The following is a 16,045-nucleotide window of genomic DNA, read 5'->3' as shown; positions in this document are numbered from 1 at the left end:
TTATAATAATAAGTAATAATAATAATAAGTAATATTATCAGTATTAAACACACCACTCGAAAGTAATAAGCAAAAATTAAAACAACGTTTGTTCAAATCTGACACATAATCCCGTCACCGGCATCGATTACCATTTTAAATATTTGACAACGTCAGCGCCTATAAAATAAGAAACCCGTTTTCTTTCGCTTCAAACGCTTTACTGGAAAGGCCTATCTCAGTTTCATTTCATTGAAGCGTACTTAAATGATTTAAAATTAATTAAGAAAAAATCTTACATGAATTATCAATGCGTTTGGTGTTTCAATTTTTTTTTAAGAAATGAAAGTTTTCAAAGTTTGCACCTCGGTAATTTTTTAAATACTTTCCTTTTTTTGTGTATAAGTATGAAAATGCCGATAAAACCAATTTTTCCACGCCCTTAACTATTCGCTCTTAGTAGTTGATCCCAGACCTCTTGCATATGCAGGAAGGTTCAGCACCCATGCTACATTTCCTGTTCTCTTTCGTGGGTTATACCCCATTTGTGCATATGATAGTTCAATTAATTATGCCCTGTAAGTATTTGAACAATTGTCCTTATGTCTTTCTTCTGTAAACATAGGATTTCTCTGGCTCTGTCTATCCTGTAAATATAGCTAGCATGGCATTCGCATGTCGGCAATCTTGGATTTGTTCCCAGTATTTCCTGTGCTTGGTTCGGATCCGGCTTTTGATGGCCATCCCGATGCAACAAGATGTTAGTTCCAGTACCGGTTCCGGTCCTGTGTATTCCCTTGCTGCGCTGCATTTCGCCAACTGGTCCGCCTTTTTGTTGTCCTTGATCCCTGTGTGACTAGTAACCTATATAAGAGCCACTTTTTTCTTTTCTGCAAGTTGATTCAATGTCATTTTGAATTCCCAATCTGTTCTGATGTTATATCTAGTTTCCCAAGTGCAGTTAATATCGTTTGGCTGTCCGAGCAGATCATAATCTGCCTTTCAGCAGGTTTTTCTTTTAATAATGTTTCAGCACAGCGAAGGACGGCTTGGACCTCAAAAGAAAGTAGCATGTCGCCCGAGCGCGATCGTTGTCGCCCTCCTCGTGCCGTCATAGATTCCTGATCCTCAACATCCCTCTCGTCTCGAGCTATCTGTATGACAGATTTCCCCTTGGAGGTGCGAATTACCATTTGCTTACCACATTTCCCTGCTCGGGATGTAGATGTGGAAAGTTTTGGGAAAGTTAAAGCGTTTTTTAAATTTATTTAGTCTCTAGAATCAGAAGTGTGCTGATGTCACATGGGAGCCTAGTGTGTTTAGTCCCTCGAGTCCATCTTGTTATTCTTGTCACACGGCCCCTCGCGTGAGCCGCCCTTGCTTTTATCGTAACATGTAGGGGTTCTTCACAGTGCATTCCTGGTCTTTTTCGGTTTTACCTAGAGCTTTGAACTGTCGCACCAGTACTCTACGATGCGCAGCGCCAACCTTGTAAGACACATCAGCGTTTTCAAATGAGCGTGCCTAAACATGATTAGAAAGTCGCCCACGTAGCCGTGGGTATAACACTTCTCCTTATTAAGCTTACGAAGGAGGTCTTCCACTACAATTCATCCAATGAGGGGTCACATGATACCCCCCTGTGACGCTATTCCCCTAACTAGGAATTCTCCCCATCTGGCTTCAAGTCTTTGGTGTAGCATGGTTTCTATGCAGCCTACTAGCTGGACTGTCACGCCACGCCTCGAAGCCTGTCTACAGATGACCTCTGGCGGAGTATTGCTGAAGGCACCCTGCATATCCAAGAAGGTGCCTATAGCATACACCTTCTGTTGTAGCTAGCTGCTGCTCCAATTTTGTCACGATAGCATGGAGCACCGTTTCTACCGAACAGCCTGTCTGAAAGTTGTGCTGCCCTCTGTGCAACGGGAAGGCTAAAAGTATCTTATCCCTGATATATTTTTCGAAAAGCTTCTCCAACTTTTTCGGAATGAAAGACATTAAGCTTATTGGCCGGAAATCTTTTGCGGCATTGTACCCTACTTTCCAGGTCTGCAAATTAAGGCCACTGCCATCCTTCCATGCTAATGCTACGTGTTTTAGTAACCCCCTTGTAAGATCGCACTATAGACGCCATGCACCCCTGGTGATTTAAAGGGGCAGAAGGACTCTACGGTCCATTCCACCTTCTTGTTATCAACGACCTTGGCAGCGAAATTCCAATAGGCATTCTCATTTTCTTGGCCCTAGTCTTCCATCAAGTGATTCAGCTTTGCTTCTTCCTCCTCGGCAAACTCGCCCTTATTTAGCCTTACGAGCCCGAGGTGGGACTACTATTATGAAAATACCGCGTTCCCTATAACTTATGCACAGGCAAAGCTTTTACGAATTATGACTTCATCTTTACACTATGATTTCTAATAGTGTGATGAACATAATGACATTTTGCAAACGGGTAATGAATGATAACAAATTTAAGTTGTCCGTGCTAGTTGCCGAACAAACTTCACCAGTTCACTATTCAGGTTTTTTTTTCCTCCCCATGTTAAGGAAGAGCTGTGGTGATTTCTCTGCCTTCCTCCTCGAATATACTCGGTAAATTTGGGGAGGGGGAGGGGGGGGTACGGCATGTTACGGACAAGCAAGGTTTTTCATAACTTTGATACCGTTCATTGTGTATGTTGCGTCAAAGATTTTTGGTTGTGTTCGCATATGATTGCATAGTATAATTGTATTTGTGAATTATTTTCTAATTATTGACTAAAATACAATGTACATCATTTCCTTGGAAACTATACGTACAGTGTTAATACTCACTTAAATATTTGTATTGCATTTATTTTGAGTAACATATTTACTTTCTAAAGAGATGTAATAAATTGTCTGTTTCCACAAAGTGGAAACAATGTCGCACTACTTTGCTTTCTAAAAATACTCTTAAATTTTTAAACAAATTAAAATTGTTTATTTGTTTAAAAATTCTTTTTTTTTCAGGTAAACCGTGAAATGAACGTATTTTCTAGGCGTTATGAGTTCTTTAGTCAGTGATAACAATACAATAATTTGCTGAAATAATTTTACGATTATTTAAATAAAGCGTGTTTGTTCAAGTATATAGTTTACCTAAAGAATCAGTAGCAGCATAAAATAATAAATCAATAAATTTTTAAACCATTTTAATTTGTTCAACTAGTGAAGGGTATTGTTAGAAAACAAGTAGTAACTAAACATTTTTCAATTTTTTTAAAAAACTCAAAAATAAAATATGTAAACAAAATTTCATTACAATTTTGCACTTATGAGATTTTTTGGGGGGACCCATAGAAGTGGCTTATAGTAGTTTTCCATCAAAATTTATGATTGATTATTATTCTCTGACGAATTCTGAACAACATACTAAGATACGGAATTATCTGTGAAAATTCTTAAATATATTTTCTCCATAGATAGTGGAAGATTTGTACTTTGGCTTGGAATCAAATAATTTGAAACATCGAAAAGGGATTATGTCGATTACAGAAACTATTTTCAACCTTCATTCAATTTAGAAATGTTTTTAATGAAAAAGAATATATTTTTTAGTATGTGGCAATATTGCACTGTTTATTTAAAAGGAAAAAATATGAATCAGATATTGAAAAGTGAACAACTTACAGCTCAATTGTTGTAAATAGATTGCATTCTACTGATTCTTCAAAATTTCAGAGTGCAAATTTTTGGAAAAGTAGTTTAAATAAAGAAGAAAAATGTTGACAAACAGACGATGTTGTTGGAAGACTCTTGAATTTCCAACCAAGAAAGATGAATTTTCTACCAAAACTAATAAATTTGCAATTTAAAAGACTAATTTTTAACAAAATAGTGAAATTTTCTATTAACTATATGAATTTTGAAGAATTTAGGTAAAGGTTCCTTCCTACAGTTGCATTTGCAAACCAAATATGCGCGATAAATTATCAATAAAAACTTAAATAGTTGAACTTTCAATAAAAAATGGAATGGTTAAATTGTTACTTAAAAACAGTAATGCTTAACCTAAAAAAAGAGTTTTCAACATAATAGTTAAGCTCCTCAATCAATCAATTGAAATTTTAACCAAGTAGTACAACATTTAATAAAGTACTTTAATTTTCTACATAAGAACTTATAAAGACTCATTTTTCACCAAGTACATGAATTTTTAGACAAAGAGGCAAATTTTCAAATTAAGAAGATAAATTTCCTACCAGAAATGAAACTGTTACACTTTCAATTAAAAAATTAATTTTCTACTTCAAAGGAACGAACTTCAACAAAAAATGTTGCATTATTAATTCAAGAAATTATTTCTCAAATAAAATGATGAACCTTGAACTGCAATAATTATATTTTTAATTATAAAAACAATTTTCAACCAAGAATAACATTTTTTTGAAGTAATAGTTAAATTTGTAAAACATAAAATGAACTTACAACAATTCACCTTAACTTTGGAACATGGAGTTGAGTTTTCAACCAAGACACTTTGTTTTACACCAAAAAGAAAAAATTTTCAGAAAAGATATGAATGATCAAAAATAAAGTTAAATTCATAACGAATGTTTATTCGAAAATGAAAAAGTTCAATATGTTGTAAGAAACGTTATTATTTAACCAAAAACATAAATCATGAAGAGAATAGTTTCAATTCTTAAACAGAAAAATAAATTTTCATTCAATTATGTAGTTAAATTTTAAACTGAAATAGATCAATTTGCATCTACAAACCTTTAACTCTTTAACGTGAATACTTGAATGTTTAGTTATAAAAGACATTTCTACCTTAAATAAACGGGGTCTTAAGAGCATGTGATACTTACAGTTTTCTCGGCTTATTTTCCACAAAAATGAACATTTTTAAAAATTGAATTCGGAGATGCTATACAATTTCATAACAGACGTCCCTAGACTCTTTTTTGAGGGATAATAACAAAAAAATGTATTGTGTTAAATAAAAATTTTATGCATATGCATTATTTTGAGGTGACGTCGTTTTTCATCTCTGCCTTTCCGATAATCTGAAAATTATTTATGAAATAAACTTTTTTGATTGGCTGCAAACAAGGTTAGTTCCGGGAGATTAGTTACTATGTTTATTTGTAAGTCCAAAGTTTTCGGCCAAAAATATTGTGTAGTTTGGAAGTAACGTTCGGGTGAATTGTAACACATATAACCTCGAAATATGCACGCACGTTGTTAGCAATATCAAAAAAATTTTGATAAAACACAAAAAAGTGTGCGGGGACGTCCGTTAGCATGTTGGCTATCATTTCCCAGATTTTGAAGGCAAAATATTTATTATTCTAGAAAAAAAACCGGGAGAACCTAAAACTGGTAAAATCGACGATTTTTTAAGTAGCACATGCCCTTGAAAAAATAGTTACATTTTTTATCAATATTAATATTATTTATAAGAATTATTTTTGAGAGAATAATTCATTGAGTATTGTTCTCTTATCTTCGTTTTCTACAAAAAATGAATTTTTATCAACAAATGGTACTTTAGTTTCCAGGTAAAAATTTATTTCTTATTGAAACAACCAATTTTCAAATAAAGGGATAAATATTCAACTGAAATGATGAATCTTTAACTAAGGTGATGAATATTCTTTTGGAATACATGCATTTTTAAACAAAAAAGTTTAACTTTTAATAAAAGAGTTTTATTTCAATCAAAACACATGATTTTGGAACGAAATAATTAAATTTTAAATGGAAGAAGATCGATTTCAACCAAAAATCGAATGGCGTAATTTTTAGTTTATATAATTACTTTTCAAATAAACTGACAAATTTCTAACTAAAATAATGAATCATAAACTAAAAATATTAATTTTCTACCAAAGAAAGAATATTTATCAACAAATTACATTAATTATCAACTAAATACATAGCCGAATTTTTAACTTGAATTATCAATTTTCAACAAAATAGTTAAATTTAAAACTAAAAACATCAGCTATAAAACAATGGATTTGTTTTATTTTGAACCAAAAAGATGAATTTTGAACAAAGATTATGAATATATTTGTTTATATCATTTGTTCGTAAAATTAACAAATGTAAATGCAAAACTAAATTTGTGAATATGATTTGAGCAAGGTCAGATAAAAAAAGCGATTCTTTTTAGCTGGAAAACACCGAAAAATTGAATTTGTTTATATAATTTGTTCGTAAAATTAACAAATGTTAATGCATAACTAAATTTGTGAATATGATTTGAACAAGGTCAGCTAAAACAACGGTTTATTTTTGCCGGAAAACGTCGATAATGTGCATTTTTTCATGTATAATTTGTTAATAAAATAAAAAAATAATAATTAATTCCAAAATATTTCCATTAAACTCATTCGAAATATTTCAGCAAGGTCTGAAGAAAAAATCAATTTATTTTTGCTTGAAAAAGTACAAAAAGTGCATTTGTTTGTATAATTTATTCGTAAAATTAACAAATGTTAATGCATAACTAAATTTGTGAATATGAGTTGAGCAAGATTAGATGATTAAAACGATTCGCGGTCCAAAAAGATGCCAACAAAGTTTGGAGATGGATGCAGAGAGCTATCATCTTGGAGTCGCTCCGTGTCCGCAAGACATGCAAATTTTGCCGGCTTATAGTTTTGTTTTTCTCGTGCTCTGTGACCACTTATCTCAATGTCGAACATAGTGACACCATGTTACATAGTGACATAGTGACACCATGTTTGCTGAAAGTTTGCATTTGAGACAAGGCCAGAATAGGGTGCTACTTAAATGGCGTTGCTTAAATGACTTCACGTATGAGTTTTGCAATGACATGACTGTAAACAATATAGGCAATTTTATTTTGATTTCAAAAATTAAATTAAGTTAGCATTTTCTTAAACGTTTGATTCAATTAAACAAATGCCATACTCTTCCACCCATGCCATTGTGTAAAACGGAAAAATTTCCCTTTTTTTAAAAAAATCGAATAATTTTGTTAATCAATTTTTCATGAATCGGACTCTGTATAGTAGTAGTATATGTACGTCGTCTATAATCATTTATCACATAGATTCAACTGGTAGGTAGTATATTTTTCCTAATCATGAAATCGATTTCTTTAAGATTCCGTTGATGATGGTGGCTGGACGAGTTTAATTTGGGCCTGTGAATTTCGTCATACTGAAGTCGCGCGGTTCTTGGTAGAAAAGAAGTGCGATCCTTTAATAAGAGATGCTGAACAAAATATTGCCCTACATTGGAGTGCTTTTAGTGGAAGTTCTGAGATCACAGAGATGCTTTTGAATGAAGGCTGCGATGTAAATGCTGTGAATGTTCACGGAGATACGCCTCTGTAAAGAAAATATGATTAATAGCTAATTGAAATTAAATCAGAATACTAGTGGAGATATAATATTAGTGATATTAATTTTTGTAGCCACATTGCTGCGAGACAAGATCAGTATGCAGTTAGCGTCCTCTTGTTGGCCCGAGGAGCGAAAGTTGGTGAACTTAATGTTGCGGGTGAAACTGCCATAAACTGCTGCTCTGTAGATGGTGACACCTTATCAGCTCTAAGGTTAAACGCGAAGGTGAATGAGCTTATCGAGCACATGTGGGAGAAGACTGTTAAAATCTTATCCAAGTGAGTTTTAGTTCTTTCCTTATTATTACTTAGTTGTTTTTTTACTACTAAATTTCATTCCAGTGATATTTCTCGAGGGAAAGAAACGAACCCTATACAATGCGTTAACGGTTACGATTCTGAGGATAAGCCGACGGATTTTGTATATGTCACAGAGAACTGTTACACGAGTAACATAAACGTAGATCGTACTATAACATCTCTACAGTCCTGCCGTTGTGAAGATAACTGTAGTACTGAGAAATGCTTATGTGGAACTATTAGCTTAAGGTGTTGGTATGACGAAGAAGGCAAGCTCACTCCAGAATTTAATTATTCTGGTAATATAAGTTTCATTTTTCTGTATTATTATATTATAGGTAGAAAGGAATATTGAATACATTTTGAATATTTCAGATCCTCCAATGTTATTTGAATGCAACCCTGCATGTGATTGCAACAAAATCACTTGTAATAATCGTGTTGTGCAACACGGTTTAACGCAAAGATTTCAACTGTTTCGAACGAAGGGAAAAGGCTGGGGACTTCGAACGCTTCGACACATTCCCAAGGGTACTTACGTTTGTGAATATGCTGGTGAAATTATTTCCGATTCTGAAGCTGACCATAGGGAGGATGATTCCTATCTATTCGACCTAGATAATAGGGTAATTCCTTTAGACTTCTATCAAGGAAGATAAGTTATTCTTTATACGTGTACGTCCAAACTAAAAGAGGTCCGTCAAGCCCCCCTCTATCCGATATCATTTACTTTTTATTGTTGCATAATTGAAGAATTTTCTTAAGCGCAAATGACAATTTTATTGCTCTTTAAGTTTTATGGTAAAATCAAATTTTATATGTAGGGATACTAGGAAGTCGGGAGGCAGTCCGTTTAACACTTAAAAAATTGAAAAAATCAAAAAATGCAAACATATTTGCCAAAGACTACCCCTATATGTGAAAACTAACCCATCTTGTAAAAAATTAAAACTCATGTACTTCAGTCTCTCTTATTAAGAAAAATTACAAATTAGGGAAGAGGTAACACCTAATTATTCGGTAACTGTACGGTTCCACTAAAAAACCTCAAGTAAATTTAGCAAAACACAACCCAACTACCGCGTCTTATAAAATCCCCATTCGTGAAAGCTACAGGTCCGTTCTGCTAGTATCTGCACAATTGCATTTGAACATTTTGTTTATTTTGGGTTATTTTGGGTTATTTTGGGTCCCCGATGCCAATCTCAAAAAACCAAATCTTATCATCCAAAATTAATTGTAAGAAAACAATCCATAACAGTAACACCGACCCCTCTTTTTAAAAATTGAGCGCTTCCGCGTGAAAAAGACCTTTATGGCTGGTGCAAGTTTAAGGAGATGTTCGCTTTTTTCTGAGTCAGGATCAAACTCATAATTTTCGGATTTGAGAGAAGTATGCTACTAGGTTTTACACTGAATCTATTGGCACTGTATACATGTCCCGGAAGTAAGCGAAAGTGGGTGTATTTCATATTCGAAGAAAAAGTATAGTACGTGCGCTCATAGGGATGGCCATTTGTCAATCTCAGCGCAGAGTAACACCGAGAGTGGAGATATGCCTAGCCCGCAGGTACAAGGTACCTGCTTTTTATCTTCAGTTTCCTTAGTTAGTCGCCGTCCCCAAAGCAACCATTTACTTTAGATTCGTTTTTCTCGAAAAAGGGTTTTTAGAAATTCCAACTTCAAAAATGTCCCTGTGACTCATTTTTGAACCTAGGGGGTTGTCTTTGGCTCAAAATTCTGGAAATTTATACATCTAAAGGGGTTTTCAATAGGCACGCTACAAAAGTAGACCGATAGTGACAGCAAACGACGCAATTTTTTTCCCCCTCTTTTGACATTTCTCTTCAGTAAGGTTTGCCATTTCATCATGTAAAGATATACGATCCAACAACGAGTCGAAATTATTAAAATTTACTACCGAAATTCGGAGTCAGTGGCCTCAACTTTAAGAGCGCTACGCCCAATTTATGGTCATCATAATCGTCCTGCCAGATCAACAATTGAGCGTCTAGTGGAAAAATTTGAATCCACAGGTACAGTGCAAAATGTTCCCGTGTCAGTGAGACAAAGAAGTGCCCGTAGTGTCGAGAATATTGCTGCCGCTAGCGCATCAATTGAGGAAGACCCAAATCAGTCTCAAGCGTTCTCAAGCGTTGGGCTTATCTGTGACGTCGTTGTGCCGTATTATGCGAAAAGACCTTGGCCTACATACTTACAAGATCAAATTGACGCAAGAACTGAAGCCGCTTGACCATCAGAAGCGACGTATGTTGGTGAATTGGGCTGAGCAACAACTTGAAAATAATCAGGATTTTAATCGCAAAATCATCTTCAGCGATGAGGCTCATTTCTGGCTGAATGCCTTCGTCAAGAAGCAAAATATGCGTTATTGGTCAGGCAGAAATCCAGACGAACTCCATGAGTCAACATTACATCCCGAAAAAATTACGGTTTCGTGCGGTTTATGGGCCGGCGGCGTCATTGGGCCGTACTTCTTCCGCGATGATCAAGACAGGCACGTTATTGTGAATGGGAATCACTACTGCTCAATGATAACCGAATGTTTTTGGTCCGAATTAGATGATATGGACTTGGACAATATGTGATTTCAACAGGACGGCGCCACAAGCCACATAGCGAATGTCACAATCGATTTATTGAAAACCAAGTTTGGTGAGCGTGGTATCTCACGAAATGGCCCAGTCAATTGGCCGCCTCGGTCGTGCGATTTGACGCCGTTAGACTATTTCCTGTGGGGCTACGTCAAGTCTATAGTCTATGCCAACAAGCCAGCGACGATTGATGAACTTCGTACGAATATCGAACGTGAAATTGCAGCAGTATCGGCCGAATTATGCTTGAAAACCGTCGGAAATTGGGTGCAGCGTCTGGACTTCTTCAAGCGTGCCCGTGGTGGCCATGCAAAATAAATCGAGTTCCATACATAATGGCATCGAATGTACTTTAACATGAATAAAGAAATTCATTTATATCCAAAACCGTTTTTGTTTTATTTTAAAAAAACTTTTATAGCGCTCTTACTGAAAAACCATTTATATGACTATATTGCAGATACCTGCCATACGAGCGCTTTGAATGTGGTTGTCCACAATTATTTTTAATTTAAAAGAATTTCAAATTGATGAAAATCGCACTAGAGCCTACAGTAATATTCAGCATCTCCCAAAAACCACCGCTAGCACATTTGACGAACCTCATCTAAGCTACCCTCAACTAAAAAGCCAAATAAATTTAATTGATAGTCACCTCAGGTACCTTCCTAAGACTTTAGTTGATATTGCGATCCCCATAGTAATTCAAAAAACCTACAAAAACTAACCCTGGCGTTTTTAACGACACTCATCACAGACAAAAAGTTTAATATTTAAAAGAACTGCAGACTCAAAGAGAGTCTTCTAAATATGTCTGGGGTGCTTTTGGGCAAAATCTGTTTTGGCTGTTTTAGTTAAAGGCTGCTGAGATGAACTTAGTTAAATGCGCCAGGGTTAGTTTTAGGGTGTTTTTAATTATTACCTATATGGTGGCGATATCAACTAGTCTTGACAAGGTGTCTGGTGTGATTATTTTCAATTTTAATTTTTTTTGTATGCTCAAGTTGAAGACAGCTGTAGCTGAGAGCTAGATAGGTGTATAAACGAGACTAAGAAGGTTATAGGCAGAGTAGGATCCATTAGCAGAAGTAAAAGTGCATCAGATACAGCTGAAAGGGCGACATATAATTCTGAATTTTCACACACGGTTTGTGCGGTAGCCAGAGCGTGACATACCAATAGAATGATGAGAGTAAAATTAACTTAATTGGCATGCAATGCCTGCCCATTGTTTGCGATAAAACGCTAATGGAAAAAGTCAGTAACGAGAGAATCCTCACAGAATATGGCATAAAAGAGTCACTGTTAACAAGAATGGAAGAAGTCTGTTGAGATAATTTAGGTAGCGTACCCAGAGGCACACCTTTATCTGGTCGCTCTCAGTAGTTGACCTCAGACCACTTAGTAAAGCCTAGTATATCAATCACTGATCGCGTTGTTTCGTCATCCCTGCTGCAGCTTCTGCACTCTGTTGTAGGGATATGCCCTATTTTGTGCATATGATAGTATAATTGGTTTTGCCCAGTGAGCATCTGAACCACTATTCTTATGTCTTTCTTGGGCAAACCCAGACTTACCCTGGATCTGTCCATTTTGTACGTATAACCCAGGATAGATTTCGCCAATTCTGCAACCCTGGATTTGTTCAAAGTATTGTCGGTGCTATGTTCGGATGCCCTGCATTTTGCCAGCCGGTCCATCTTTTCATTTTCCTTGATCCCTGTATGGCCAGAGACCCATATGAGAGCCACTTAGTTTTTTGTATACAAGTTCGTTTAATGCTATTTTGCATTCTCAAACCAGTTCTGATGTTGTGTCTGGTTTTCCTACCTAATTTACTTTCGCTTGGTTGTCCGAACAGATCGTAATCTACCTGCCGAAGGACGGCCACGACCTCATGTCGCCCGAGCGTGATGTGGACGCGGAAAGTTTTGGTGAAGTTGAAGCGTCCGACAATGTACTTATGCCACTTGGGAGCTTAGTGTGTCTAGTCCCCCGAACCATCTATTTACTCTTACCAGGCGGCCCATTGCTTGAGCCGCCCTTGCTGTTATCGAAACATGCAGGCGTTCTTCACAAAGCATTAACCCTATGGCTGATGTGGGCGTAGTCCACATTGCTCCCGTCAAACTCCTAAACACTAGCGTTTGTAATCGTCGCAGCCTGCCCTGCATCGTTTTAAGTTCCGCCAGTGATCACCAGGCACGGCCGCATGTAGAAGCCTAGGTTTAAGGGGGGCAGAATAGAGTATTGCAAGCATTTCAAGCTCCAAACCTCATGTGTACCCAAAGGTTCTTCTACACATCTAGAAACTCATGACAAACTAACGGCATTGGGTCTGTTGATAATTCAACAAGTTCAGTTTATTATCTAAGATTACTCCTAGATATTTAACCGAATTTGAAAACGTCCGTCTTCCGCCACAGAATATAGAAGCGTGAACTTTCCACACTTTGTAATTTCTCGTGAAAATGACCAGGTTGGTCACCGAGATTTACCGAGAGCCCTGAGCTGTTCCGCCAGAGCTCCACGATGTGCAGCGCCGACTTTGCAAAACCCATCAACGTTTCCAAATGTGTCCCCCGATTAGGATTAAAAGGTCGTCCGCAGAGCGCAGGGTATAGTTACCCTCTTTATTTAGTCTACGAAGGGGCCATTCCACTACCATGCACCATGCCTAGTTAAGGGCTCCATGCCCTTAACTAGGCCTTCCAGCTGATTATCTGAGCTTAACCTATTGATGCCTAAAAACGAGAAATCGAAAGTAATAATTAAAATAAGCGGTGTCAAGGTATAAAAAAAGAATGGATATGGAAATCAGCGAATTCCTGAAAGAAGGTAAATTATCAGCTAATAAGTATTTTGTGGCTGTTTCTGATTCTAAGAAGGATAAAAATCCGAACAAAATTGTTATAATAATACATGAAAACCTTTTAGAGACATTTATACATTGAAATGCATGCTTAGAAATCAATTTTAATTTTTTTTGCATAATTTAGGTATTTTGCATTTTCCCTCGAGGAATGACGTCACTAAGATATAATTAATCTCTGCGTTTGGCAAAAATAAATGCTGCTAGCGCGAGCCATATTCAAACTTTATTAAGAAAAAAAAACATCTTTCTTATTCAATAAAAAATTCTTATTGGAATATAATAATCAGCTACTAAAGAATCAAAATATCTTTTTATCTCATTTCATGCAAAATTCCTATAGTTTAATGGCATAATAATAGCACCTGCTGTGAATCCTCTTTTACAAAGGAGGGCGTAAGGTATATGACACCTAAAAAGGTAGATTCTGGTAGTCCTAGTGATTAAGACCAAGTACATGCCTCTCCATAATTTCGTCTATAGATATTGTGAGAAGAACAACAAAGTTGCTGTCAAGGTTTCCGTGGTTGCAAGAACCAAGTGACGAGTAATATAGTGCACAAAGAATAAATATTTTAGTGGTGGAATGATAAGTGATACCCTGTCCTCATCCATTAAACAAGAAATCTTCCGAGGTGATTCGTTCTGCGCCCTATGGTTTTGTTTAACATTGAATTGGCTGAGTAGGAAACACAACAACACGTCCTATAAGTTCAAAATTGAGATGGGAGCGGCTGAGTCTTAACTCCCTCACCCTCTGTACATTGACGACATAAAGGTTCATGTAAGCTAAGAATCGAAACTGAACAGCCTAATGAACATCTTGCTACAGTTCTTTTGTGACATATAAATGTCTCTAGGCTTGGAAAAGTGTAGAAAGTTGTATTTGCTTCGTGGAGAGGTTACGTTTTTAATAATGCTGGACGACCGCGCTCTGATTAAGGCGATTACTGATGTTGAATCATACAGGTACCATAGCATATTGGAGGCGAAGGGTCTGGCCTCCTTGTTCATGATTGACCTCGAGAGGCTTAACGGAATCACCCGCAGGCAAATGTATGAGCATCGAATGCACACTATGCGAGAACAGCTGTAGAGAGAAAAGTTCTGTCACGCAAGCATGTATACCCCCTTAAAAACTTGCACCTATTTATTTCCAGAACATTGGGCAACGGAAGGATTTGTAATTGCCATCCATCAAGGCGAGGAACTACAAAAAACTCATACTCAGTATGACGGCAGTTTTCGACAGATGCCACCTTTATGGTGATCCCAATGATAACATGGAGCTCATCATTAATGGCTGTACGATGCTTGCCTCGCAAGAATACACCTGCAGAAATAATAATATTGCTGAGATCATTTGGCAACAAATTGCCCTGAACACTGGTTTACTAGCGAGATTTGAGCCTCACTACAAATATAGCCCAGTTAAAGTGCTAAAGAACGAACAATCTCTCCGTTAATGGTGCAGGGCTATTCGGACTGACTACCTAGTCAGATTCAATCGTCCAGATGTACTCTTATTAGATAAACATGCTCAAGACGTGAGAATGATAGACATGAACATTTCCATTAACAATAACATTAGGCTCCAATACACTGAGAAGGTCTAAAAATACTCGAAATTGAAGCAGGAGATCCTGACCATGTGGAGGGTGAAAAAGATCATTATTCACTCGGTCGTGATCTCCTTTACAGGGAACGTTCATGCGAGGTGCGTAAAAATCTTGAAAGAGCTGGGTACTTGAAATTCATTATATCTAATTCAGAATACAGTATTGCTGAACATGTGACGCATTGTCTGGCGTTTTCTGGGTGTGAACAATGATAGCGGCTAAAATCGCCTCGGTGGCTCAGTTGGTTAGGCGCTCGGACTTCACGCTAGAAGTCCGGAGTTCGATCCCTGAGCCGGTACCTATGGAAATTTTTCCATGTACCTTTACCGAAGTTCTGGTCGTTCGGGTCCAACCCCATCAGGCACTTGACTGCAACCCATAACGTGAACTATGGGATAAGAACCAGGCTTTGCCCATTATGACAAATTAGGCACACTGCTCTTATCTGATCACCTGATTGCAGTACAACAATGCGTCCGTAGTCGATGGACTAGGTGCTCATCCCCCATTGAGGCCCCCTTCATTCTTGGTAGATTAGCTTTGCCAGTCACCAATGCATGTAGCCATATGTCAGCAAGAATAATGGGAATATCGTAGGATATACCTGATGGCGATGCCCAAACACCAGTGCAACGTCTGCAGGACAGCGCCGTGCAGACTATTGAAAAAATCCAACTCTAACAAAAATGCCTTCGACATATTGGACTGCAATCATCTTCAGCAATGTAGGTGCTACGTAGTTCCAACTGGAGAAGACAAGACCTAGCAATAACTTTGAAATGGAGCTGACAAACATCACAGCTTTAGATATTTCTTGGTTTTGAAAAGAGTAAGTAATTGGAAAGCTTTAGGTTTGGACATGGTGTACAATTTCTAGTACAAGTACCTCATGAGTGTGCATCATGGCGTTGGCAAGGTGTTTTTAGAAGATCATCGAATACACAAATCTGATGCCAGGTTTTATGCTCCAGGGTGCAACGTATATGTTTCCTAAAAAACCAGACGCTCAAAATCCATCTGAATTTCGAACGATAGCGTTTCTTCCAAAAATTAGTAAATGTCTTATAGATAGATACCATTGCAGAAAAGGTATATTCTCATTGCAACGAAAATGACATCCTTACACACGTGCTTGTTTGGTCTTATCAAATGGTCGGTACACAAAAACATCCGCGTAGAAATGAAAAAGAGCCAGTTATTCGGCTATTTGAAGGTAGTTCTACCACGTCGTAGAGGATTAAAGCAGCTGGAATGGTAGACGGTAGCTCTAAGAAAGCATCCAGAGGCGACTGTCGTCACCTCCAACACTCGT

At 37.0% G+C, this 16,045-nt stretch overlaps 1 protein-coding gene across 1 annotated transcript in view; it reads left to right on the top strand.

The window, feature by feature from the left end:
* The window catches only part of LOC117180441 (histone-lysine N-methyltransferase EHMT1), a 75,647-nt gene extending 67,361 nt beyond the window's left edge, over nt 1-8,286 (top strand). Inside the window, exons 7-10 of the mRNA XM_033372939.1 lie at nt 7,087-7,315; nt 7,400-7,606; nt 7,670-7,926; nt 8,003-8,286. Of these exons, the coding sequence (XP_033228830.1) occupies nt 7,087-7,315; nt 7,400-7,606; nt 7,670-7,926; nt 8,003-8,286 (977 nt within the window). The remainder of the gene's footprint in view (nt 1-7,086; nt 7,316-7,399; nt 7,607-7,669; nt 7,927-8,002) is intronic.
* The last annotated feature ends 7,759 nt before the right edge of the window (nt 8,287-16,045 follow it).

Source organism: Belonocnema kinseyi, chromosome 9 (assembly GCF_010883055.1).
Source record: "Belonocnema kinseyi isolate 2016_QV_RU_SX_M_011 chromosome 9, B_treatae_v1, whole genome shotgun sequence".
NCBI lineage: Eukaryota > Metazoa > Arthropoda > Insecta > Hymenoptera > Cynipidae > Belonocnema > Belonocnema kinseyi.
Note: the sequence above shows the minus strand (reverse complement) of the source record. Positions and strands in the feature narration are given on the sequence as shown.